At 40.5% G+C, this 25,759-nt stretch overlaps 2 protein-coding genes across 5 annotated transcripts in view; one reads left to right on the top strand and one right to left on the bottom strand.

Annotated features, from left to right (window-relative positions):
• Window positions 1-12,332, bottom strand: part of micall1a (MICAL-like 1a) — a 22,702-nt gene extending 10,370 nt beyond the window's left edge. Inside the window, exons 1-4 of one of the 2 annotated variants that reach the window (XM_037765603.1) lie at window positions 11,347-12,332; window positions 7,296-7,344; window positions 2,317-2,458; window positions 1,031-1,131 (exon numbers count right to left, since the gene is read on the bottom strand). In XM_037765603.1, coding sequence (XP_037621531.1) covers window positions 1,031-1,131; window positions 2,317-2,458; window positions 7,296-7,344; window positions 11,347-11,492 — 438 coding nt within the window. In that variant the 5' untranslated portion in view covers window positions 11,493-12,332. The remainder of the gene's footprint in view (window positions 1-1,030; window positions 1,132-2,316; window positions 2,459-7,295; window positions 7,345-11,346) is intronic. The other variant, XM_037765602.1, reaches the window with a different exon arrangement.
• Window positions 11,551-25,759, top strand: LOC119485821 (ADP-ribosylation factor-binding protein GGA1-like). Of its 3 annotated transcripts, none has more exons than XM_037765633.1 (17): window positions 11,551-11,673; window positions 14,528-14,612; window positions 14,921-14,996; window positions 15,118-15,216; window positions 15,858-15,981; window positions 16,562-16,662; window positions 16,867-16,947; window positions 17,245-17,382; window positions 17,479-17,560; window positions 18,044-18,154; window positions 18,360-18,497; window positions 18,871-18,923; window positions 19,113-19,303; window positions 20,326-20,588; window positions 20,684-20,853; window positions 20,990-21,100; window positions 22,813-25,759. In XM_037765633.1, exons 3-17 carry the CDS (start codon window positions 14,994-14,996, stop codon window positions 22,921-22,923), a joined length of 1,776 nt encoding a protein of 591 aa, XP_037621561.1. In that variant the 5' UTR covers window positions 11,551-11,673; window positions 14,528-14,612; window positions 14,921-14,993; the 3' UTR covers window positions 22,924-25,759. The 3 variants fall into 3 exon arrangements, with proteins under 3 accessions (XP_037621561.1, XP_037621559.1, XP_037621560.1); XM_037765631.1 differs by lacking the exon at window positions 11,551-11,673 and adding an exon at window positions 13,041-13,155; XM_037765632.1 differs by lacking the exon at window positions 11,551-11,673 and adding an exon at window positions 13,043-13,155 and having other exon boundaries at window positions 18,871-18,914.

Below are 25,759 nucleotides of genomic sequence, written 5' to 3'. Positions count from 1 at the left end.
TCATTACTGCATTTCTTTTTCAGTTTAAAAACATCATTTGATTAATACAAAAATGTATGTCATTATAAAAAAAAAAGGTTTTATTAGTAACAAAATCCAAACAGCTTGGGTTAGTGGCTCTGGGTGTCACATATTTTGGATATGATTGATATTTGGGAGAGCTATATTGTTTTAGGCATTTTTTATTTTTTTATTAGTTTTTTTCGTGTTAAGTAAAAAAGGGGGTTAGCAGCAGCGCATTCCAAAACTTGGCACACAGTGTTAGGATAATACTACTGTTAGTATTTTTTTTTTTTTTTACAAGATCTGGTTAAAAAAGACTGACCTAACTGTTTTGCTTTCACCTCCTAGCCCACCCCCACCCCCCATCCTACTGCCTAGGCTCAGGACCAGAGAGTGGAGGGGGGATCAGATGTGAGGAGGAAGAAGAGCAGGAAGAGGAGGGAGTGGAATGGATTTCCATCTGAAGGGGGGGGGTTGGGGTGGAAGTTGAGAGGGAGGGTTGCCAATATATGGAAGTATGGCGATGGAGGAAAGAAGTTGAAGGCATGCGAAAGAAAAGAGAGACAGGATACAGAGGCTATCTTTATAGACTTACTCTACCTCTGTTGCTTGGCTTTTCCCCTGCTGTGCAACACAAAGCCCATACAAGGAAGTAGTAATTATAAAATACTTAAGTGGAGATTGTTGTACTGCAATGGCAGGATGGGATTTGTATTGTACAGATCTGATGACTTAAGACCCCCAAATAGCACATGCAGAATTACACTTCAGATACACACCAATATACTACCAACAAAATGTGTGTGGTTTCAATTTGGTTATCCAGGCCTTAAAAGGACACAACATATTACTTAAAGAATACAGCTTGTTGACATGCAGCTCCAGTAGAGTATCATGCAGAAATAAAGTAGTTCAGTGATGCACTTTTTGAAAAGCTATTATGTGTGGCCTAGAGTAAAAAAAAAAACATTATCAATACATGCACAGGGTAATTTCTGTTTCTCCTGGTGCCAAGTCTTGTTCTTACCTCAGACTCCTCCGCTTTGTCTTCCAAAGGGGTCGGGGGCCTTTTCTGGGCTGGCTCAGTAAGACCGACAGAACTCAGTCTTTTCATGCTAGGGGGGTTTGCTGCGGAAAAAGTCATCAGTTAATTATACAAACTAATTATATAATTTGCTGTCACACCCACAAGTTGTACAAGTTGGTGGACAATATTTATGGCTCTAAAATTAGGATCGGATGAGAAACACACAAAATGCAGATTTTCCGATGAATATTATTAGTGAAATATGTGGTCAAAATTGTAAGAACATTAACCTCAAAACATTATATGTATTTTAAAGGGCTGTCAAAGTTATCGCAATGATAACGCGCTAACAAATTTGCTTTAACGCCACCACCAATTTCTTTAACACATTAATGCAACTTACGATTTGCTATTGTAGTGGGCTCAGTTTTAATGCTAGAGTGAAGATACTGGTATCATATGAAACAAAAAAACCTAAGGAATCCATTGTTACCAACCATGTCATACTAGCTTATACTAGCTAGTCGCGAAGGAGCCTAAATAAGGCTCCAAACTTATGCTAAATTTTTTAATTTGTACTGGGGCTGTCAAAGTTAACGCGATAATAATGTGTTATTGCAAATTTGTTTTAACGCCACTCATTTCTTTAACGCATTAACGCAACTTACGATTTTTAGGTTGAAGCGGGCTAAATTTTGGCGATTAAAAACTGGCATGGCCATTTTCAAAGGGTTCCCATGGCCTCTGACCTCAAGATATGTGAATGAAAATGGGTTCTCTGGGTACCCACAAGTCTCCCCTTTACCCAAACTGCATGTGATTATCATAAAGTGGGCATCACTTTATGATAATCACATGCAGTTTGGGGCAAGTCATAGTCAAGTCAGCACACTGACCCACTGACAGCTGTTGTTGCCTGTTGGGGTTTGAGTTTGCCATGTTATGATTTGAGCATATTGTTTTATGCTAAATGCAGGACCTGTGAGGGTTTCTGGACAATATTTGTCATTGTTTTGTGTTGTTAATTGATTTCCAATAATAAATATATACAAATACATAAAGCAGCATATTTGCCCACTCCCATGTTGATACGAGTATTAAATAGTTGACAAATCTCCCTTGAGGATACATTTTGAACAGATAAAAATAATGTTGATTAATTTGCGATTAATCACGATTAATTATGGACAGTCTTACGATTAATCTTGATTACAAATTTAAACAATTGACAGACCTAATATTTTGCACTGCTTGTAGTGAAATCCATCTGAATTGACTGTACCCACCTTGAGACTTGTTGTTGAAAAAGTTGTAGTACTGGGAGACGTATGTGATGATGCTGAGACGGTCAGGCACTTTCATGGACACCATGTCTTCTGGGTCCAACAAGGCTGGGATCCCCAGCTCTGTCTCTGCCACTTCAAACGCCTACAATGAAGAAAAAACAGAGAAAAGGATGGAAGGAGGGAGGTAAGTAAGGAGCTGAGAAACAGCTAAGCTGTGTTTTCATGCACGCATACAATAAATAATAATATGGACTGCCAATTATAACTAAATACTGTGAAATGATTATTCCAACTGTCATCTATTCACTTTAAACACACAAACTATCTTGTTTTAGAGTAAAAATCTGACTATGCATAACTAAACAGACTTTGATTACTTAATTAAACTTAAACTTAATTAATATTTCAACTCATTGTGGCATTTTGGTCTGATTTCTCTCATTGTTTTGGAACTAATGCTATGGCATTAAGTAGCTGCAATTGAAACTGTTGATAGTGAGGTCTGGATCTCCCTAAGTAACCGGGACAATGTTTATGGAAAGACCACAGACTGTATATAAGAAGTGAACAGTCACTGTAACGCCACCCTTTGGTTTGTGGACTGCCAGTTTGAAGCCTCTAGTTTGGTATTTTGACCGTCGCCATGCCGATTTATTTGTAACCAGAAGTGGCATGAGAAGGTGGAGCTAAGTACAACCAAATGCTGAATAAGACATTTTCAGGCGACCAAAAAGATTATAGTTAACTTTCTTGAATGAAAACAGCATCCCCTGCTTTATGGTCTATTTTACTCTAAATGGGACCATAATTTACTAAATGAACATCATGCTGTATTGAGGAAGACTTGAAACTAGTGATTGAGACCATAAAATCATATCTACAATGTTTACTGAGGTAATAAATCAAGTGAGAAGTAGGTTCATTTTCTCATAGACTTCTATACAATCTGACTTATTTTTGCAACCAGAGGAGTCGCCCCCTACTGGCCATCAGAAAGAATGTAGGTTTAAGGCACTTCCGCATTTGCTTCACTTCTCAGATCTGGATGTAGCCCACTGGGAAAGACACGTTGCTCTTGGGTTTCAAATATTACTTTTCAATGCTTCAAGAAGCACAAACAAAATTCCATTTCATTGTACTGGGGTGGCAAGAGAAATCTCAGAGAATGATATCTCAAACCTCTTCAAATAAAACCGGACCTATCTGCATGGCTCGATAGGGTGAGTGAGAAAGTATGTTTTGTTCGGGAAGTCGAGTTACTGCATACCATGAAAATGTTTTACTCAAGATAAAAACTTAATCTGGGTATTCCAAAAAATCCAGTTATGTGTCTCCATTTAAATGTTCAGAAACTGAGGACAGAATAATGTCTTTGATGTATGTGTGCAAAAAAGAAAGATGCTTGCTATTGCCCACCAACCAGCACATACTTGATGCCCTGAGTAATCTATCTCTGTTGCCAAAACATCAGTCATTTGCTGATAATGTAATGTTTTGTCCTTCGAGGATAACCATCAGTCTAATGAAAAATTCCACTGAAGAAATGAGACGGGGTAAAGTTACATAACAACAGGGATACGATCGTTGGCAGTCACACAACACTGATATAATTCAGCCAACAAATGCTACACTCCGGCTAATCAAAATGCATTGTAGTGCACTGTACGAATACTATATGGTTTACAGTAGGGATGGGTCATGATTTTAGATTTTTCGAACAGTGGTTAAATCTTATCTTAAAAAATATATATTTCCCTTGAATTAACCGTTACAGGCGCTGCCTGGTAGTAACATTACTACCGGTAAAACGTGTGTGGCACGTTCAGTTTGGCTCTTTGCTGTCAACGCAGGAGTGTGTGTGTGGAAAATCGCCGAATAATAATCAACTAATTCCCAGTGATTTTTCAAATAGCATTTGTGCTTGGAATGCACATCCCTAGTTTACAGTGAAAATTGTTCCTTGCTCAAAATACCTACTTTCCTGCAATTTATTGAAAATGAGTGAATGCTTTAGAAACTAATAACATGTTACTGATTCACTACACAGACTTGTTTCACAACAAGCAGTTTGCCGAACTAGCCACACTGCTGCTATCCTTGTTGAAAATGTCAATAGGTCCATTTTGTATGGATCTATTTTAAGTGAAATGCAGATATTTTCATAAACAGTTCAGATAAGTCCTCAAAACATTCTTAATGTATGACTATAAACTGAAATAACTGTCTCTTTGCAATTCCAAATTAGGATGTTCCTGTGAGTCATACTCCCTCCAGGACATAGTGAAGCAGGTCAAACCAGCAACGCATGTCTGGGTCACCTGACCTGCCTTCATGAACCTCCTCCAGACCTCAAATGAATGCAGCTCTGATCCTTTGGTAAATATGTTTTCTTACTGAAGATGACACTTTGTTTTAATGTAGGGCCAATTCATCACTTTAATTGATTTAATCAAAGACCATTAAGCAAGAATAATAAAAGACTTGCACCATCTGCAAGGCTGTCCTCATTATGAATATTTAAAAATTATAGGTTATCCCTACGGCTATGGGCTATCAGTACCAGTACCAGAGGCTTTAACTAAGAATGGATGGACATGCACTTTAACCCCCTAAAACCCTACTATCTTTCAGAGGCTTTAGCAGTTTCAGTTTTAAAGCTAGAGTGAAGGTATATATATCATATGAAACTAGAAAACCTAAGGAATCGTGCTATCTTGTTGGGAAGGAGTCTAAATAATGCTACAAAGTTATGCTAAATTTTAGAGAGGAAAAACTGGCAAGGCCATTTTCAAAAGGGTCCTTTGTCCTCTGACCTCAAGATATATGAATGAAAATGAGGTCTATGGGTAACCACGAGTCTCCCCTTTACAGACACGCCCACTTTATGATAATCACATGCAGTTTTTTTATTCAGTATAAATGTGTTATTTTCACCTATTCTAAAAATGGTGTATTTGAATATTTCTGCAACTGTATTCATGTGTGATGATGTTAGTCTTCATAGTAGCCGTTTAATTGTAGTGAGATTCTTTTTTTTTTTATTTGACCTCACTGTATAAAATGACCTGTGGTGACCTCTAGGATAATCACAGATCAGAGGATGGATGGCTTTCCTAGGTAGATTGACAATAAGGAGGTTTCTGAGCAGTTTTCAGAACAGAAGTGCTCGCCATCCAATCATCTAAAAATGCAATTCTTGCAGAAATCTCCAAATGTCAAAAGTTTTTGATACCAAATCACAGCATGGCTTTTTCTATGGTGTTCCTCAAAGTCTTGGTGTCTTAATGTGGTGTTTTGGAGGGATTATTGATCCTTTTTATCAATTCTCGAGTGGTAAAAAATTGTTAAATTTAGCACCAAATCTGTTTATATCATATCATATACTTCAGTTATAACGTTCTAAGCCCTTACACACTTTCACAATTCATTTTAATTAATGAATTGATTAATTAAGTCATGTTTATTTATGACTATAACAACTTGACAAACAGTGCTGAGCTGCTTCTCAAATTAATCTTCAGGTTCCCAGCTTTCAGATGATGTACACCACTTCTATGTGACATCTACTGCTGACCTGCTATCTCCCCATAAAGACCCCCTGTACCCCCCTAAAAAAGGCAAAAGAGAGAGCAGAAAAGTCCGCTCACAAGTTAATTATGCTTGCTCCTGCTGTTTGCGTTTCTTGAAATCAGCCTGATGATCTAAAGAGACAGTTGTTAACTAACCTTAGCTGTATAGCTACATTTTATGCATCGTGCAAAAACAAAAATTCTAATTAATTCAATATATCACCCAATCCTATGTTAATGTGAGTGATGGTTACATTGAATCATCTACAAAAATAAACAAATAAATAAAGAGAGAGAGAGAGAGAGAGAGAGAGAGAGAGAGAGAGAGAGAACATGGGTGGGCAAGTGAAAGTATGTGAGCAAGTTGAGGGAACTGAAACTGCCACTTACAGTAACTCTATTTGTTACCTACATCATATAATTCAGTGTGATTCTATAGTTAGCGGTAATGTGTGTAAAACTATAGTTGCAGACTGGAGTCTCTGAACACTGACACCAAGGGATCAACCTGTAACAGCAGTCATATATGAACAGGGTCAAATATGGGCTACTTGTTAAGTAGACCTTGCCCTGTATGCATCTCGTGTATGAAAGGGGTTTTAGAGAAGTAACACTAAGAGAGAGACAACCATGAACAAATTTAAGGAGCTCAGATTTAGCTCCTTAATAGTAAAATCTGACTTAGGTGCTTTGAGTGCTTTTCACATTGACAGTCATAGATTACTCACTCAGGCTTAGTTCCTATGGATACAGTGGATAACTTGATTTATGTAAGCCAGCACACAGAGTGTGTTCCTGGTGCTACCACCAACTGCCTCACTTTCCCTGAAAGTTGTTGGATTGAAAAGTATGTAAACAGCAGCAAAGAGCTGCCAAAGCTTAGCTCAGACTGGAAATGAGGAGACTCCCATTTCGTCCCTCAAGGTTCTTTCTGCTGACAGATGATGTGGAAAAACCCAACAAGGGAAATTTGATTGAAAAAAAAGTATTCGTTGGTTTCAATCCACTGACTTATAAGCTGCAAATTCAGCACTTTTGCACTTAAAATCCTCTTTACATGGTCTCTCCACAGGCTTACGTCAAGAATTTTTTTATGACATTGACTGCTCAGGCTTCCTCCCTCTCCTTCTTTTCTCTCGTCAGGCTCCATCAGGTTAAAGTAACACTGCTCTTCACACAGACACAGTCAAACATACTGAAGTCACACCCAACATGACTGCATGCAGTCGTAAGGCTTAGTAATTTTATGGCCGAATGAGGCACACGCAGTGACTGATCCAACGTCTGAAACCACATACTGTAGGTGATTTTACCCTCCCGTCAAAAGCAAACTGTCTCACAAAATAAAGGCATCATGCAACACAAGATCATAGGAGTGTTTGAACTTCAAAACATGCAAAATTGACTCACCAGCCGGTTGTTCTCGTACACATTCTCTTTAGACAGCGAGTCAAAGTCTCTGGAATGACAAGACAGAATATTTGTTTTAGGAAATTCAAAACATTTTAGATAAGTATGCAGGTAGTCAGTGTACAGGTATGTAGCCTGCAACAACTGGAAATCATGGTATCTCCTTTACTATCAGGACTCCAATAGAAGGCCATAAAAAAGTCAACAGCCATGCTGATATAGGAAGGTACTTTAGCTGACCTATTTCCACTTATGTTATGAACCATCAACAAGCTATTATTGGCTTGACAGAATGACATGTATGAATGGTGAGAGCGGTTATGCTTCCCAACTATAGAAGCTGACAATTGATCCCAAACCACACAAAAATAATGCCTGATGTGAAAAAGCGTCAATACAAAAGGAAAGAACTCCTGCACCAAACAGGAGTGAGGGGCTGATAATTACAAGGCTGTGCTTTGAAATGCCGGGGGCGAGGAACGAAAGCCAGGCTCCCGCCAGTAAACATCCTGCAGTAAAACTGGAAAATGTCGGAGGTGTTCTGGGATGAAAGCGCGGTTGTGTGCATAAGTAAATGTAAGTGTGTATTAGTAGGACAACAGTGTGGCGGAAAAAGAAACACCATGACCCTGGTGAGAGCTTGTGGAGACCATGTGGAACTCTCAAGAAGGAAAAAGCCTGTGAATGAGCTCCGTGTTGGAGCCCCACAAAGTGACCTGTGTTCTCTCTAATCTCGTTCCCATGGTCACAAACACACTGAGCAGCGGCTCTAATATCAAGACTATGTCAAAACAAGTCCACTTCGTCAGATCTACTAACATAACCAAAACGAGCTGCTGCAGCAACTTAAATAACTATTCCCAAATTTTTTGACAATCGGAGAACAAACAGTTGCAGCCGACACTGACATGAATGATGAAGGGCTTTTTGTGATCTGAATTATGAACCTAATCCACTGTTACTCAGAGTCTCGCTCCGGGATTTATTTTGGGAAAGAGGACTGCTGAGGAAGGGTGTGTGTGTGTGTGTGTGTTTGTTTCAGGCATTTAAAATCCACATGATCGAAACGTGGGTGAACCGGTATTTTTGCTAAATCTAATTCAGTCAGATGGGAACGCCTGTGCTGGAGGAGGATATAGGATTGGAATTTGGTGATGTTGTTGTGACAATCAAGTATGAAGCTTATTAATACGTAATAATCAGTAGTTTTTACTAGAGGAGTAGGTGAGACTAAACAAGTGAATTATGGTGATACAATTCAACACAGAAGACATAGAAAAACTAAAAATGGGTGGCCCTATAGCTCAGTTGGTAGAGCGGGCGCCCATATAACAATGCTGAGTCCGCTCCCTCTCCCTCCCCCTTTCTAAAAACTGTCCACTGTCCTATCAATAAAGGCTTGAAAATGCAAAAAAAATAATCTTGAAAAAAAAAAGTAAGGCTGTCAAAGTTAACGCAATAATAATATGTTAACACAAAATCATTTTAACACCACTCATTTCTTTAACGCATTAACACAACTTTAGGTTGTAGCAGGCTCAATTTTAAAGCTAGAGTGAAGATGCTGGCACCATCTGAAACTAGAAAACCTAAGGAATTGGTACCAACCATGTAATAATAGCTTGTCGCAAAGAAGGCTAAATAACGCTCCAAACTTGCACTAAATTTTGGCAAGGAAAAACAAGAATGGCCATTTCACAGGGGTCCCTTGACCTCTGACCTGAAGATATGTGAATGTAAATGGGTTCTATGGGTACCCACGAGTCTCCTCTTTACAGACATGTCCACTTTATGATAATCACATGCAGTTTGGGGCAAGTCATAGTCAAGTCAGCACACTGACACACTGACAGCTGTTGTTGCCTGTTGGGCTGCAGTTTGCCATGTTATGATTTGAGCATATTTTCCATGCTAAATGCAGTACCTGTGAGGGTTTCTGGACAATATTTGTCATTGTTTAGTGTTAATTGATTTCCAATAATAAATATACACATACATTTGCATAAAGCAAGCATATTTGTCTGCCCCCATGTTGAAGAGAGTATTAAATACTTGACAAATCTCCCTTTAAGTTACATTTTGAACAGATGAAAAAATGTGTGATTAATTTGCGATTCAATATTTTAATCGATTGACAGCCCCACTGAAAAGTAAAACCAAGTAGATGACGTGAGTGTTTGCACTGCTGCATATATTAATATAACTGAATACAAATGCAATTTTGACCTCGCTGTCCCAGGCACTTTGGTTAACTAGGCTTGGATGATTTCTCGCAGAGGGTGTCTACTCCCTCTCCAGTGGGTTGAGTGACAGTTAGTCACGGCTGAAACTGAGATGAGACCATTTGCTGTACTAAGTACCGTCCCTCCTCTGCATCAGTGTGATGATGAGAATCGGTGGCTGCAGAGTGCAGGCAGGGCAGCCCTACAATGGCCTGGCCCGGCATTAGAGCTAAATCCAGTTTGACAGGCGGAGGTCTCAGCTGCAGATTAGACTGACGGACTGTCTGTCTGGATCAGAGCGAGTTCCGTTGGGCCACTGCGGCTACACAGAGGACTGGACAGGGAGGCATGCTGGGACACAAATTGAAGAGGCAGAGCTTGAAAAGCTGGGTGTTTAGGATTTGTCCACTCTCTTACTTTCAGCTTTACTGTAGATGTGCTATATTCCACTTCACTGACTTGTCCTTCGGTGAATGGTCGAGTGAATGTTTGCTCTACTACCATCCAAGCATAGTCCAATTTGCTCCTAAAAGCCTGGACCACCTGAGAGGTTAGCAGCATGAGCAAGACGCTTACTGTCTGAAATCATTCCATCACACCACATTTTCCCCTTGGAGACAAAGGAGGGACATAACTTGTGTAACATAGTGGCTGCTTTTACACAATCCTCCTACAACAAGGATAGTTATATTCTCTCAGATGGAGTCAAACCACTAATCTGATGCGGTCAGCAGAGTGCACTTCCCACTGACCTACACAGAGCCACATTATGCTACACAGGACTAGTACTCCTCCGCAGAGATGCATGTCTAATGTGAGTCATATGAAGGGCAGAGTTTCTGTTTATAGCTACTGTACATACTGAAAATAATGGAAACATTTCAAATGAAATGATTTGCCTGCCTTGATACACAAGATCTAGAATCATATCTGTAACAAACACATGACCTCTTATTTGGGAAATGGAAGTACTGAAAGGCTGATCCTCACCAAATAACACATACCTCAGCCTTTTGGTGCCTTTGAGCGATGGCTGGTTATCAACTGTAAATGAATAAGTGAGTAAAATATTTTGTTTTTGTTCTCTATCAAAACAATGGTATTTCCTAATCCCTATAATAAATCACTTTAGTCACACTGATACTGTGGTTGTGTTTTGTGGTGGCTTCTACAATTTGTGTGTAGGTGTGAAATGCAGAGAGGAGGGGTATGTTGTTACAGACAGGGCTTGGCTTGTCAGCCTGAGTTAATTACAGCACACTGGCCTCTCACTGTACAATGTTCATAAAAATAGTTTTGGGGTGTTTTTGGCTATGATAACACTCACACACACACATCATTAAAACATACACAATGTTGATGATAACATAAATGGCATGATTTCTGCATATCTTTAGCAAAAGTTATCTAACCACTACAGTAGTAATATAACCTTCAGCTGTGCTAATGCAGTGTTTGTTTAATTAGATAGCTTTATTCAAAAAAGAATACATTTTGTTGACAGGAGCCTTACATAATGCCAGTCCTCAAAAAAAACTATTGACAGGATTAATCTGGAGCACAGATGAGTTCATGACCCGGCTACTGGGTTTGTTCTGCATTGTATCCTTAATGGGTTATTAATACTAATGACTTATTATATTAATTATTATTATGGAAAACTATTTCAAAGACAATAGCATGCAGCCTGCCACTCCTCAAAAGGACCTGTCCACCTGAGCCAGCTGCTATGTGCAGTACCGTTAACGTGAACAACTGTTTTCTCATTTGTTATTAACCTACAGGCTTATTTAGGTTAGTTAGTATCAATGTTATGTTGTTATACTTACATCAACTCTGGTCTGTATCGATGTATGATGGCACAAAACGCCAACCCGTCCCGAAAGGACGTGGACATGTCCTTGACTTCCACATGGTTGTAGTTTTCACACTGTATCCGACACCACTCCTGGAGAGCCTTCAGTGACCCCATCATGCGGTTACCATAGAAATACAAGTAGTCTTCAGGTCAAATCAAATCTTCTCTGTGTCCCACCAGGCGTGACAGGAGAGACAACACAGAGTCTTTTGTCTTCTCATAAACGGATCATCAGCAGTGAAGAGGCGACAGACAGACAACACCCGAGGTTGCGATACGAGACGCTCATCAACAGCCAGTGAGTCACAGTGAGGAACGCTAGCATGGCTTAAAGCTAGCTAGATCTTACCTCACTTTACACTACAAACTGCATTATGCCTCTGCTTTATACACTACTTATTCAGACAGCAAAGACTACATCTACAGTACTACTTTGACCAAACCCACTGGGTTAAAACACGGCAGAGTTTTTGCTTTGCCAATAAAGTTCTTGACGTAGCTAGTTAACTCAGCTAGCTAGCTGACTAGCTGAGGTCCGTTAGCCTGCTAGTAGCTCATGAACAGTCTCAGCAGCTTCTTGTTGGTGGTCGCCTGTCGGCTCTGTGAGGATTGTCTTTGTCAGTTCCCGGGTTGATGATGCAGTTTCAGTTGAAGCAGAGGAGGTGACTGTGTTCCTCCAGGTGGACCCACAACACGGTGTCTGTGTTGTTGGTGCAGAGACTGACTGACTGCAGCGGTGGGTTGTTAACACGCTGCGCTAGATTATAAAAACGTCTGCGTTGCGCTACTCGCAACGCCCTCTTTGCGTCAATAAAACTAAAACAAACTGTAAAAAATACATCGCGGGCTGTTAAAGTTGATCAGAGGCGGTGCCAAGCCATCGTAGTTGAGTTGAGTGAAGCGTTGTCTTCCAGCCTGCTGCCACCCTACTCAATGTCACTAGTGATGTGTCGTGAAGAACGAGTCGGCTAAAAGAGCCGACACATTGCTAGGATAAGAGCCGGCTCTTTTTTCTTTTCTTTTTTCTTTAATTAATTCAAGGCAGAATGATAGGATGATCTTCTCCACGCAACGGGCACTCCATGCACTGAAGGTAGGTGTCCACTGCCTCTGTGCTTTCCACGCTCCCGATTCATTGTCTATGTAAGCAGCCGCGCAATGGATTCTGGTAGCGTGGCGTCGCGATCCGAGAGACAGAGCGTCACAACGCCCGCTCCTCATTTGCATAAAGTTGAGGGCTCGTCTACTTTATGGAAAAATCACGGGCGTCCGACGTGACTCGCCGCCTCTCGAAACTCCCGAGAATCTTTTAAAATAAACGTTGTCGATCCGAAATAAAGACAGATTCAGCAACTGCATGGCCTATTTCTCGCATTCTGGAAATTATAAGGTTTAGTATAATTAAATTTAATAATTTAAGTGATATATGTGCACACATACTAATCATAGGTCAAAACAGCTAAAGCTAAATTTAGCTGCATTATAAAAGGCAGAAGTGGTAAAATGAAGAGCTGTTTGGGGAGCCGAAAGAGTCGGCTCTTCTTGGTGAGCTGAGCCAAATGATCTGGCTCACTAAAAAGAGACGGAATTCCCATCACTACATGTCACCGTTGTTTGTTCTCTTCGCGCCCGAGCGAGGGAGCTCCAGAGCCACCGCTCCAACTGTCTAGTCTCGCGATATCAATCAATAAAGCACGCGAGAGTTGGCTACTTGTTTAGAATTCCCGAAAGATGGCGGAGGCGCCTCCGGATGAGGCTCCGAGCCTGCAGACCCGCATCAGTAAGTCATCAAACCTACTCAATCAGGTTAACTCTGGAGGAGAAACAGATAGCTGATCTGCTGTTAAGGGACACGGGAACATATTGTACCGCTTTAGACCGTAGTGCTCTGCCGAGGGAGGAGATCTGTTGAGATCTGTTGAGAGTCATCAGATCATAAAGTGCAGTAGTCGATGAGGAAACTCAGTCAGATAATGTGTCACCTTCGCTGCGATGCGCTCGTATTTGAAGCTCATATGATGTTTACTGTTGACAGTTTGAGGTTGGTGATGCTACACAAACATGACATGTAATAATACACATCCTACTGAGGTTAATGTCCAGCTGGATGCTAACTAGCTAGTGAGCGTCTGACTGTTTCCTCAAAGATCAAGTCGAGCCAGTTGAACGAACCATAACGATGCAGTGCTTCTGCTATAACCTGACACACAGACACAAGCAACTCTCTTCACCTGATCCAACAAACACCCAGTGGCTACAGCTGCTGTCAGGGATCACAGGCGTTCAGTAAGATTGAGCTGTAAAATCTCAGTGTGAATTGTCACTACATGTGATCTGCTGGTGCTGCTCTGACAGGTTTGACAGCCTTCACTCATATACTGAACAATCCGACATAATCAGGGAATGAAATGATCACCTGCCACCTGCCAAATAACAGGGTAAATGTTAGCTGTCACCTGCCACTATGGCAGACAGGTTTTCCTTATATTAAGAAATATTATTTTTACAAAGCAATTCTTAAATTAAATATGTGGTAACACTTCATTTTACAGGTCCACAAATGTCATGGTAATTAAGTGATAATTAGCAAGTAACCTATTTGAAATTTCTTTAGAATTACTGCCAAATTACCCCAATATTTACCTATAAATTTATTGAAAATTACTTTACTATAAACATTATTTAATAATTATATTCCGCTATTTCCCAATAGCAATTTAATAAATTTCCAGGAAAAGAATACAAAGTTAATTGATGTGCTTTATTTCCATGTCTGCTGGTAAATAGATGATAATTTGCAAATAACTTCTTTAAAATTTCAAATAGGTAACTTTCTAATTATCACCTAATTACCGTGAAATTTGCAGACCTGTAAAATGAGGTGTTACCAAATATAGTCATGCATTAAGATTACATGACATATTCCATAATTCTACAGTCATGTACCACTGACTCAGTGTTTACAATTTTAAAGCGTTCTACCTAGATTTCAGAAGTGGAAGATAAAAAACGTGAGTAGCCGGTAGAAATGTTCAGTGGCAGCCGAGGAAAAAGGTTAATTTCAGACCCTGGACATAATGCAGCAGTTTTAGATGTTGGATATAGAGCAAAAAGCAGAGTTTAGCCTTAATGTGTTTTCCTTTTTTACACAGACAAGGCCACCAACCCTTTGAATAAGGAGGCTGACTGGGACAATATCAAGGGCTTCTGTGATCAGCTCAACGATGAACCAGAAGGGTGAGATGATGTTGATGAAGATATCACACCATTTCAGAGTAGTTGTTCTGTTAATCACTATATACATATATACTATGCATATCTAAATTCTAACAACTTGGTTTAATCCAGTTTCACAGTTTTTACAGCTCTGTAGAAAACATCCTATAAGCCACATAATGTTTTTTTTAATGTCAAGGTTGGTTTGCTTCACATGTTGCCAAATAAATTGTGCATGTTTTATACGAAGTGGTTTGTTTGAAATTTGTTATCTTGCATTATTCTGGGAAGGTGAAGTGATGGTTACATTTTTGTTTTTTACCCATCAGTCCCCAGCTTGCAACCAGACTTCTGGCCCACAAAATCCAGTCTCCTCAGGAGTGGGAGGCTAGGCAAGCACTCATGGTAAGCTCACAAGTGTAAAGGTCTGCGGAACGCCACATTAGAAGCCATTTGTCATTATTTTTTTTACAGTGAAGGCTTGTCTGTACGAAGGTAATACAAACAAACTTTAAACAATTCCCAGGTTCTGGAGACGTGCATGCAGAACTGTGGAAAGCGATTTCACAGCGAAGTGGGGAAGTTTCGTTTTCTCAACGAGCTCATCAAGGTGGTGTCACCCAAGGTAAGAATTTGTCTTTTATGCTGCCATACCAGTTTGGCTGCAACTGTAACTCTACATGATAAACCAGTGAAAGCAGCTTTCTAGTGCCTGTCATCAACTAAATTACAGATTTACATTACTATTTTATATTTACTTATGTTTATATTTTTTAACTGCACTATTATGCCTTTGATTATCATTTTGCTTTTGCATTTATTTGCATGATTTCCCCTTTTATATATATATACATATTTTATGAGCATTGTTGAAGGAACCTGAGACCAAAGATTTTCATTGCCAATGCTTTGTTTGGAATTGACAAATGACAATTAAAGAACCTTGAACCTTAAAGAAAACATCTGAACTGTGGGCCAGCTTTCTGTGTATTTATCTAGTTGTTGTTAAAGCATAAACACATTTTATTATTATTAGATCTTGTTTTAAACCCAGCTTTGGGCCACTTCTGTGTGGAATTTTAATGTTCTCCCCGTGTTAGCGTGGGTTTTCTCCGGGTTCTCCGGCTTCCTCCCACAGTCCAAAGACATGCAGGTTAGGTTAACTGTTGACCCTAAATTGCCCGTAGGCGTGAATGTGAGCGTGAAAGGTTGTCTTATCTTATCTCTCTTATATTAACAATTGCATTAATCCCCTCTTCTCTGCAGTATTTGGGTGCCCGGGCTCCAGATCCAGTGAAGAAGAAGGTGTTAGAAGTAATGTACAGCTGGACAGTGAGGCTGCCTGATGAGACCAAGATAGCAGATGCCTATCAGATGCTGAAAAAACAGGGTGAGCGCTCCAGAATGACACGACAAACCATCAAGATAAACAACAAGTTTCGTTAGCTTGAGGTTTCTCCTTTTCCTCACGGTGTGTTATTCCAAACATTCACCATTCAGTGGTGTATGAATGTTTTTTTTCTATTCCCATATTTCAGTGATAATGTGTTTTTTTTTGTTCCCTTATTTCAATGATAATGTGTTTTTTGGTTCCCGATATTTTCCTTGTCTTAACAAATAGTATTTTGTACAAGGCAGTATCAGTTCTCCTTTTTATGGTGATGAGCCACAAGCATGGGACTAACGGCCTTAGTCATGCTTAGTCGAATCTAGTGTGATCTCAATGTTACGTAGGGTTGTGTGTGAGCCATATCTGTAGCACGTTGGTTTCTGGTGCATCACGACAGAATGCAACTGACTCTCTTGTTATATTTTGCTTACATTAACTAAACAAAGTGTCAAGAACAATGTTATAGCACCAGTATCACATATGTGATGGGCAGTACTCTGAGTCAGAGGTGACCTTGATGACCTAGACCTGGCTGAGCTGTTGACATGTGAGATTAATAGGTGTCCTTGTTCACTTCCAGGCATTGTCAAGCTGGATCCTGTACTTCCTGATGACAAGCCCCTCCTGCCCCCTCCACCCAGAGCCAAAAATGTCATCTTTGACGATGAAGAGAAATCCAAGGTATGAGTGGTGACAAAGAGGCAGCAATAAATTTGAACAGGGTTTCAAAAGGAAGAACTCGATTTATAAAAATAAAATGTTCTGTATCCATCAAATCCTTTATGAACTGAAACTCCGGGGAAATTCATCAAGGAACCAACCGTTTACAAAGTTCTCTTCCTCTTTTCTTTCCTCTCCCTCTTCTGTCCCATCCTGTTTTTGTAGACGCTGTCTCGCTTATTGAACAGCGCGCACCAAGAAGATCTAAGAGCAGCGAACAAGCTCATTAAGGAAATGGTACAGGAGGTGAGTCATCGGTCAAGTTTAACAAATGTGCCGTACAGTATGTGCTCTTACGTGCACCTGTGTCTGTGTTTTTTTCCACCATTTGCACAAAATATACACCCGATTATGTAGCATGAACATATTTTTTTTGATTATTATAGTGTTTAATACTTTGGTGTGTTCTGCACTCAATCTTCTTCAACACTGACGACAGATGTGGAGAGCTGAATATGAACTTAAACTTCACATAGTTTGATATTTATTGTGATAAAGATATGTCCTTCAGTTACTATGAGATCCTATCACTTTTTTTTCCAGGACCAAAAGCGTGTGGAGAAGGTATCGAAGCGATTGAACGCCATCCAGGAGGTGAAGGAGAGTGTCAGCCTGCTGAGCCAGCTGCTGGAGGGCTACAGCACAGAGAGCTGCTCCCAGAGCAACCAGGAGCTCATTAAGGTTAGCTCAGCTCAGCACATCAAAACTAGCTGCGGCCACGGTCTCGTAATTTTGTGTGGTTTTAGTGTTTTTAACATGTGTAACATCTGTTCGCAGGATCTTTACCAGCGCTGCGAAAAGATGAGGCCTACACTATTCCGATTAGCAAGTGATACAGAGGACAGTGATGATGCCTTAGGTAAGGTTGCTGACCTCATGACTTTGACAGTATGTCATATTATATGAGGCAGAAAAAGATATTTATTAAAGGATAACTTTGTTTTTTTTTTTCAAACTTGATCAAGCGAGAGGTTTCATTTCTCTGTAGGGTCCTTTCCATAATGTTGTCAGACACTTAAAATAACAATCTGAGCCTGTCAGTGGCAAAAACAAGCACTTTTAGGGGAAGTAAACTGACGGTGCCAGGTTGCCCCAATTGATTACATTAAAGCTTGTTTAGCGGCTGGCAGCTGCAGCGTTCTCCCTCAATACTGGACCAATTTCAAAAAGTGTTGACCCCATAAATCACTTAGACACAAAAACATGGGAAACGGGTTGAAAAATACCAAAGTTATCCTTTAAGCCACTTTTTTCCCCCATTGACGTTTCATGGATTCAGACTCATTCCAAAGCGTAAAACCACATTGGTGTTGCTAATGAGCCTTTTTGTTTTTGCTATCAGCGGATATCTTACAGGCCAATGATAGCCTGACACAGGTCATCAACCTGTACAGACAGCTGGTGAAGGGAGAGGATGTGCCAAAGGATGGTATAACGATGCCCTCACAACCAGGTATGTGCATGTGAGTGATTTAGCATCCTTAGGTGTTTAAGCTTGAAACAAAAGTTCCCACGGCTGGAGTCGAACCGGGATGTTACGGTTACGTGGCATGCGTTTAACCATTCTGCTACCAGAAGCTTGATTAATTTAACAAATTCTCCAAACATTTCTGTAGACTATAAGATCTCAGATGGGTTTTTCTTTCGGTCCAAATCAGGCAGCAGTAGCTCAGCACTTGTAGACCTGATGGGACTTAACGCCAACACGGCGCCGTCTGACCCAGAGCCCTCCAGCCTCCAGAGTCTGACTCAGAACATGGGCATCAGCCTCTTGGATGATGAGCTCATGTCACTAGGTAAGCACAAAAAACTCATCTGGCTTGTAAACACAAAGGCAGATTAGTAAACTTAACTTTTTAACAAGCCAAAAAAGGACGAGTCAGCAATGTGAGCACAGCATGTGGCCCTCCTGTTGGCTGTCTGGCTGAAACAGCATCCGCAGAAGCACGCCACATCTGGCTGGACCAACAGCAAAGCTACACACAATTATTCACAGGCCTTTCTAGATTTAGCCAAACATGGCACAAACTCTTGACTCTGTTTTTGATTTTAGATTGTGCCCAGGATTTGTTTGAAAGAGTTTTTGAACAGCATTACAATTTAATATGTTATTAACCACCAAAAATTGGAATAAAACTGAGTTAACCTTTGTTGTCTCTGATTTCTTAGGACTGAACGTAACGGAAAACTTCGACTCTCAGAACACTTTTCAGGTGCAAGTTGTAAGATAATACTGTACGGCTCACTTTAAAGCCATTATATGTCGAATTTAAAAAGTCTGACTTTTCAAAACAGACTCTTCTACAAACAAAAATGTATGCCATCAGATACAAATTTTCAAACCATTTTATATAATCTCTTCTCATATACCTTTTGACAGACACACTTTAACCCTCTGTTTGTTCTCTCAGTCCTCTGATGGCACAGAATCATCTGCTACATTGGTCCCTGCTGCAGTGTTGCTACCAGCTGTTGTACAAACACCGCATGTTCCACCAGCAGGGGGCCCCACTGCTCCTCCTAAACCCATGGAAGCGCTGGACTTGTTGGGGAAGACATTGATACAGCAGTCCCTACCTCCAGAGAGCCAGCAGGTCAAATGGTAAGTCAAACCAAATGGAGTATATGGAATAAATAACCTTTTAAAGGGGACCTATTTTGCTTTTGTGGAGGCAGGAGGCAGGAGCTAAAACAGAGCGTTTCAGACAGAGGGGGAAATTAAGTGCTGCAGCACAGCCGGTATGAGAAAAATAAAGTGTTTTTTTAACATTAAAGGGAGTGTTTGTAACTTTTTAAGCGTATAAATGTACCGGGTCGGGACACATGCGCACTCGCATATGCACGCTTGCGTGTGGCCAGAGTCACTGCTCCTCTGCCTGCCTTCACTCATACACTGCGCGCGTTCTCACACCACCTCTAGACGTGAACGCGCGCTCACTCCACACTGCAGAAGAGTTAGTTTAGCTCTGAGAATATCTAGTGAATGTAGAGTGGACTTTTGTGCATAAATAACTGCTGCAGCTCCTCCAGACCAACAGAGGTTTCCCGTGTCTTGTGAAGTGACGGGGCTCCGCAGCGAGAAACGCTATCGCCTCCGACCGGGTGCCGGTGTATCCCTGTTCTCTCCGGCTGCGGGTTACTCGCTGCGGAGCCCCGCTGCCTCAGCTTGCGCTGAAGCAGGAAAAGCCAACACTAGGATCAGCATTGATTCATGGAGAGACCTTCGTCTGGTCAGCTAACATTACTGCCAAGTAGGTGAAATATAGAGTGATATTGTGGTTTTAGCTGACGTGTGTCGCCTCACTGTTTTGAGCGATGCTCGTTCATGTCTATTTAGAGCGAGCAAGCACGAGCCCAACGCTGACTTTCGTTGACTTAACGGCCACAGGTGTCGCTGTTAACAAGCAATTTTGAAAGTTACAAATAGTCCCTTTTAAAGAATGTAAACATGTTCTAGTAGAAACCCAAAATACAAGTATGCAACTGAAAATGAACATAATAGGTCCTCTTCAAAGCCCTGAAGTGTAATGTAATACACAGCAGTGGTAAATCACTTGTTATGGGGCAGTCATGTTAATGTTTTTTCTACCATGCAACTCGTGTTTCCCGTCCTTCTACATGCAGGGATAAGCTCCAACCTCAATCCAGAGTCTCCTTACGAGATATGCAGACCAAGTCCAACGCCAACTCTAGAACCACCACCTCCTCCTCTGGTCCCGCTCCTGCTCCAGGGCCCACATTGGCTGTTCATCCAGAGCAGCCAGACACTCTCCTCCTCTCCAATCTCAGTCTCGCAGCTGTAGAGAGAGGCTCTTTAGCTGCTACCGACCCCTACGACAACATCTCTCTAGCTGACGTCACCGTGCCTCTGGAAGCAATCAAACCTAGTAAGCCCGAGCAATTAACACCAGACCCAGCAGTGACTGCTGCTATTTTCTCTGTATCACATTCTGTTTTGTTTTTCTACACAAATATATTTCAGGCAGCTTATTACCTGTGGCCGTATTCGACAAACACAGTCTCCGGGTTTTGTTCACCTTTGCCCGTGACTGTCCTCCATCGCGGGCCGACGTGCTGGTGGTGATCATCTCCATGCTGTCCTCGGCCCCCATTCCTGTCACCAACATCCGCTTTCAGGCAGCTGTACCAAAGGCAGGTTTCCCCCCAATCTGCATTAGAGCATCATGTAAATGTGTTTAACATTCAGTCACGTGGAAACCATATCTATACCTAAAGTATTATTTGTGCATATCACTTCTTAATATAGTGTTTTTGTGGATGTGTCTAGGTGATGAAAGTAAAGCTGCAGCCTCCCTCTAGCACCGAGCTCCCAGCCTTCAATCCCATCATGCCTCCAGCCGCCATCACACAGATCCTGCTGTTGGCGAACCCTCACAAGGTACTCTGCCACCTAACCCATACTGCATACTGTCTGTCAAAGTCGGCCTCCGTTCAGGATGATTGTTATTAGGGGTGTAAATCACAAGTTTCATCACAATATGATATTATTTTGATTATATGGACGATACAGTATTTGCTGATATCACAAATTCTGCCACGATACGATTTCGATTTGATTCACTTCAGTGGCCGGCGATCGATATGAGACGATATCATACGCCCATTTAACACTATCAGTTACATTTATATCAACTCACAAATGACAACTACAATATGATTTGAAAATTTGATCACTGGGCTCTTCCAGACATTTAAATAAAAAACAATTTATTCTTTTTAATAAAAAGAATAAATTGTATAAAAAAAAATAGACCTCCTGATGTTCACTATAAAGTGCCACATTTCTCATGTTTAAGCAGGAAGGAGGTGCGCTTGGATGGAAATGGTGACACAGATGTGCCATGGGAATTTCAAAATAAAGGCGCATCTTAAAGATGACGATATATATCAATATTTTCACTTTGCATCGATGATATTGGATCGTTGCTCATTGAATTGATATATCGATGTATCCATCCAGATGTATTGTTACACCCCTGGTTGTTATGTATGATTACAAAATCTGACGGTCAGTCTACACTTTTTCGTTTCTTTTTTGAAACCGTAGCTTTAATGAATGTTGATTTCTTACTGACATGGACATGTTTTGTGCTGATGCGAGCTCCCCGGCTTTGATGTTACGTCATTAGAGACAACGTAACTCGTAATTAAATGGGCACATTGACATTGATATACATTTCATTTTTGGAAGCAAATGGCTCTATAAATGCAATGTATTTTAATAACTTATGAACGTGTAGTGATCTTATAAATTAAAGGTACACTTAGGGCTGCACAATTAATCAAATATTTATCGCGATCACAATTTTGGCTTCCAACGATTAAATGAACATGATCGACTGCGATATTGACATTTAAAATGCTCCGCTCATAGAAAACTCTGCTGCATATAAAAGCAAACACTTACCAAGCAATCAAGATGTTTGGGCTTCACTGTTGGGGAGCTGCCATGCCGCTGTTTGTGCACCCTACAGCGGCAGCCTGTGAAAAACTGTCCTGAATGTTGTGTCTGCCGTCCAGAGTAGAAGAGTAATATACAACAGAGAGCAGACGGGCAAAACAAAAATGCACTGAATCCAGGCGAAGAAGAACCTTCTTTTAAGTCTTATTTTGATACAAAGATTTGTTAATTAGCAGGAACGTAGCACAACATGGAAGTGAAAGCAGTGCTCTGTTGATATAAATGTGAAAGTTCAATGAAAATATTTTGGCCCTAAAATCAATGAATAATCATGATAATAATCATGATCGCGATATTGATCAGAAAATTGTGATTATCGTTTTAGCTGTAGTCGTGCAGCCCTAGGTGCCCTGTGGTGTGTTTGACCACTAGCAGCACTATTGAGCCTTTCATTTACGAGTCCCCGTTCCACATCCTCCAAAAAAAATCATCTTTGCAAATATGTTTTGAGTAAGGCGATGCATTCAACGCATTTGTTGGACCTCAAGGATGAACACGAAAATGCGTTTTGGTGAGAAAACACTGAATGTAAACATAAATTATTCTTCTTTGTTTAAAAGAATACTCCACAGTGCACCTTCGAGCAGCGACTGATTGAACTGAATTTTTTTTTTTGTCTTGTGTTTCAGGAAAAAGTACGTTTGCGGTACAAGCTGACATTCAACCTGGGGGACAAATCTCACGATGAATCTGGCGATGTGGACCACTTCCCGCCTCCAAACACCTGGGGGAAGCTTTAGGGAGAAACCTCCTGTCATCCGATCTGCTGCTTCCTTTAGATTTAGGTTGAAGTTGTCCCTCATCGCTGGCTTGAGGCGAGACGGCCTCTTTACACTTCAGTTCGGTTTCAAACTCTGGTTTGGTAATACAAACTGACACGAGACCAGTTGTGGGAACCAGCTTCTACCTTGTGCCTTCCTTCGTCGCCTTCCTGTCCTTATTCGATCATCTCCGCCTTCCTGTATCTCGTAGCTACATATTCTTCTTCCAACAGTCATTCCAACGCAAACTGGCAGAAACATTGATTCAATCCTGTGACTTTTGGGGAAACAAGTTGAGCCTTTTTAGAAACCGAATGTGTGCATTTGTCTGATTAACACAATCCTCTCAGATGTCCTGTTAATTACATGTAACAGCTGGTGTCTCGCATTATTTCTCAACTCTTAAAGCAAGTGTCTGATGCGTTCCTTCATTTGGACAGTGTGAGCTAAAATGTCCCACATTCAGAGTATTGTCACAGTTTGTGTGTCCAGTGTTTATTCTGAGTAGGGTTGCAACAAATCTTTATTTCCTTTCAGTCCATTAATAATGCTTTTCAGTTCAACTTAAAGCCAGTTACATGCTTAAAGTGACGTTTACAGTTTGACCAACAGCTAATACCCCCAATGTGTTCAATGTATGATATGGAATAGTCTGTATTTTTACTTGATAAATAATTTAAATTCTGATAATCAAGTTAATTTGCTATCGAATGATGAATTGATTGTTTCAGCACTGCTTCAGTGTTCGAGGAAGAGATGGTAGTATGCTCAGTTTATTCGCAAACCACTAGTGCTGCATAGGGAAATGATGAAACTAAATTATCACTTAGAAATCATAGAAGTGGTTTTCCCTTTTATCCGATGGAGACAGTTCAGAGTATGAGGAGTTGATCTGAAATGCAGTAATAACTGGAAAAGTATCAGGAGAAACCACATCAGTGTGTCCTGGGAGCATACATAATGAATTGGTGCCTAGTTTCTAAGTATTGCCTTGGTTTTAATATTTGTGTCTTGCATGGGCAGTGTGTCTAAGTGTGTGTATGCGTTGAGTGGGACTACAAATGAAGGGTACTAAATCTCTGCCCCTGTTAAAATACTGAAATTTAAGTTTTAATTTCTGCACTTTTCTTTGTTTTTGGAAGATTGGGACACTTTTTTTTTCCACTCAGGATTTTGATTTTGAGAGTTATTTTACACAACATGAACTTTCATGCACTTTTTAATTTTGCACATGAAACCATTCCATATTACAATACGTTGTCTTTCCTCATTTGCTGCCTTTCTGCTGTTGACTGACCCAAATGGTGTGAAGTCCTGAGTCGACATCGCTGACATCCGGTTTGATTCTACCACATGTGCCTGAGAAGAACCGTTTGATTTTCATTTGCTTTTGTACATATAAGTATACAAATGACTAGTTTGATCTTTGCTTCTGTTATGTCCATATGTCCATGTCCTTATCAGAAACGATTTTGTGAAACAAATGACACATCAAACGACGTTACAGAATCATCCTAATATCCACAGAGTCCACTGAGTTGATTGGAGCACTGAGGGTCATAAAGACTAAAGATTAAAATGAGATTGGAGGCAGACTGGTTCCACCTAAGAAATACGATTCACGTGAAACTCCAAATGTGTGTAACTACAACAAAGCTGGAGATTCTGTTTATAATATGATCAATTTAAGAATTACCAACTGAGTAGTATCGATTGATTGATTAATTTCTTACGGTAGGTCAACTCACATCAAACAGTGCCATTCTGATAGGCTGTTTCATAATACTATAAATCAGCTATTTCATTTCCATAGAGAATAGGTTTTATTTATTTACAGCTACACCACCAACTTGTCTAGGTTTGGAAGGAGGAAAGCAATAATAAACAAAAAAGCAACCACCTTTCAGTCCTCCATGTCTCGAGCAGATTGTAAATACTGAACATTGCACGATATATTGTAAACTATGCATTGAGGGGGCTGTAACAGGTTTGACCACGTCGTCAGAATCAGATTTATCTTGTCCACACGTACCCAAATTTGCCTTTTGTCATTGCCTCAAGAACTTCAAGTTAATTGCAGCCTCCATCTTCTCCACTGTATCCGCCTCTTTAGGATGTACAGTGGCACATTCTGATGATGATGATGAGATATAAAAGCTCTTCCTTCTTGACAGAGGGCTTGGTTTTAGGGTATTAACTCAGCAAATCATCTGTAATTTGTCATCCCTGTCTGCACTGATGGATTACAGTTACAGACCCAGCTATCGTACTGTTCCCACGACCAGGAAAGATTTGCCTGAAACATGAGACAGGCTACTCATGTCTGACTCATGTCACTGAGGTGCATTTATGGGTAGTACGCTACAAAGTTAGTGCCGAGCTCCCCTTTTAAAAACCTATTACAGATACAAATCCCCATCCTTTGTCACTTCAGTCTTAAATAATTACATAATCTCTATGCTTCAGTATGCAATACACTGCAAGAAGTCATGAACATGGTCAAGCACTGTGCATGCAAATCTGTCATCCTTGTCCAGCCTTCAAATGATCAAACAACCTCCTACATTAACTTAGACTGGCAAGAAGAAAAACAATTTAAAACATGTAACTTAAGACCCAAAGTGTCAATCAACCAAACTGGATCCAGATTTGTAAGGTTGATACACAACTAAAAGTACAGGTGCAGCAAAACTAAGTGTTGTGACAAGTTATGTATGTGTGATGGAAGGAAACCGTCTTTTCCATTTGTGCTCCTAATGTAAATAAAAGCTTCACGCCATGATGTATATTTACCAATAAAAGCAACACACATGTA

The sequence above is a fragment of the Sebastes umbrosus genome, chromosome 3 (assembly GCF_015220745.1).
Source record: "Sebastes umbrosus isolate fSebUmb1 chromosome 3, fSebUmb1.pri, whole genome shotgun sequence".
In the NCBI taxonomy this organism is placed as follows: domain Eukaryota; kingdom Metazoa; phylum Chordata; class Actinopteri; order Perciformes; family Sebastidae; genus Sebastes; species Sebastes umbrosus.
This window is presented reverse-complemented; position numbering and strand designations above follow the sequence as displayed.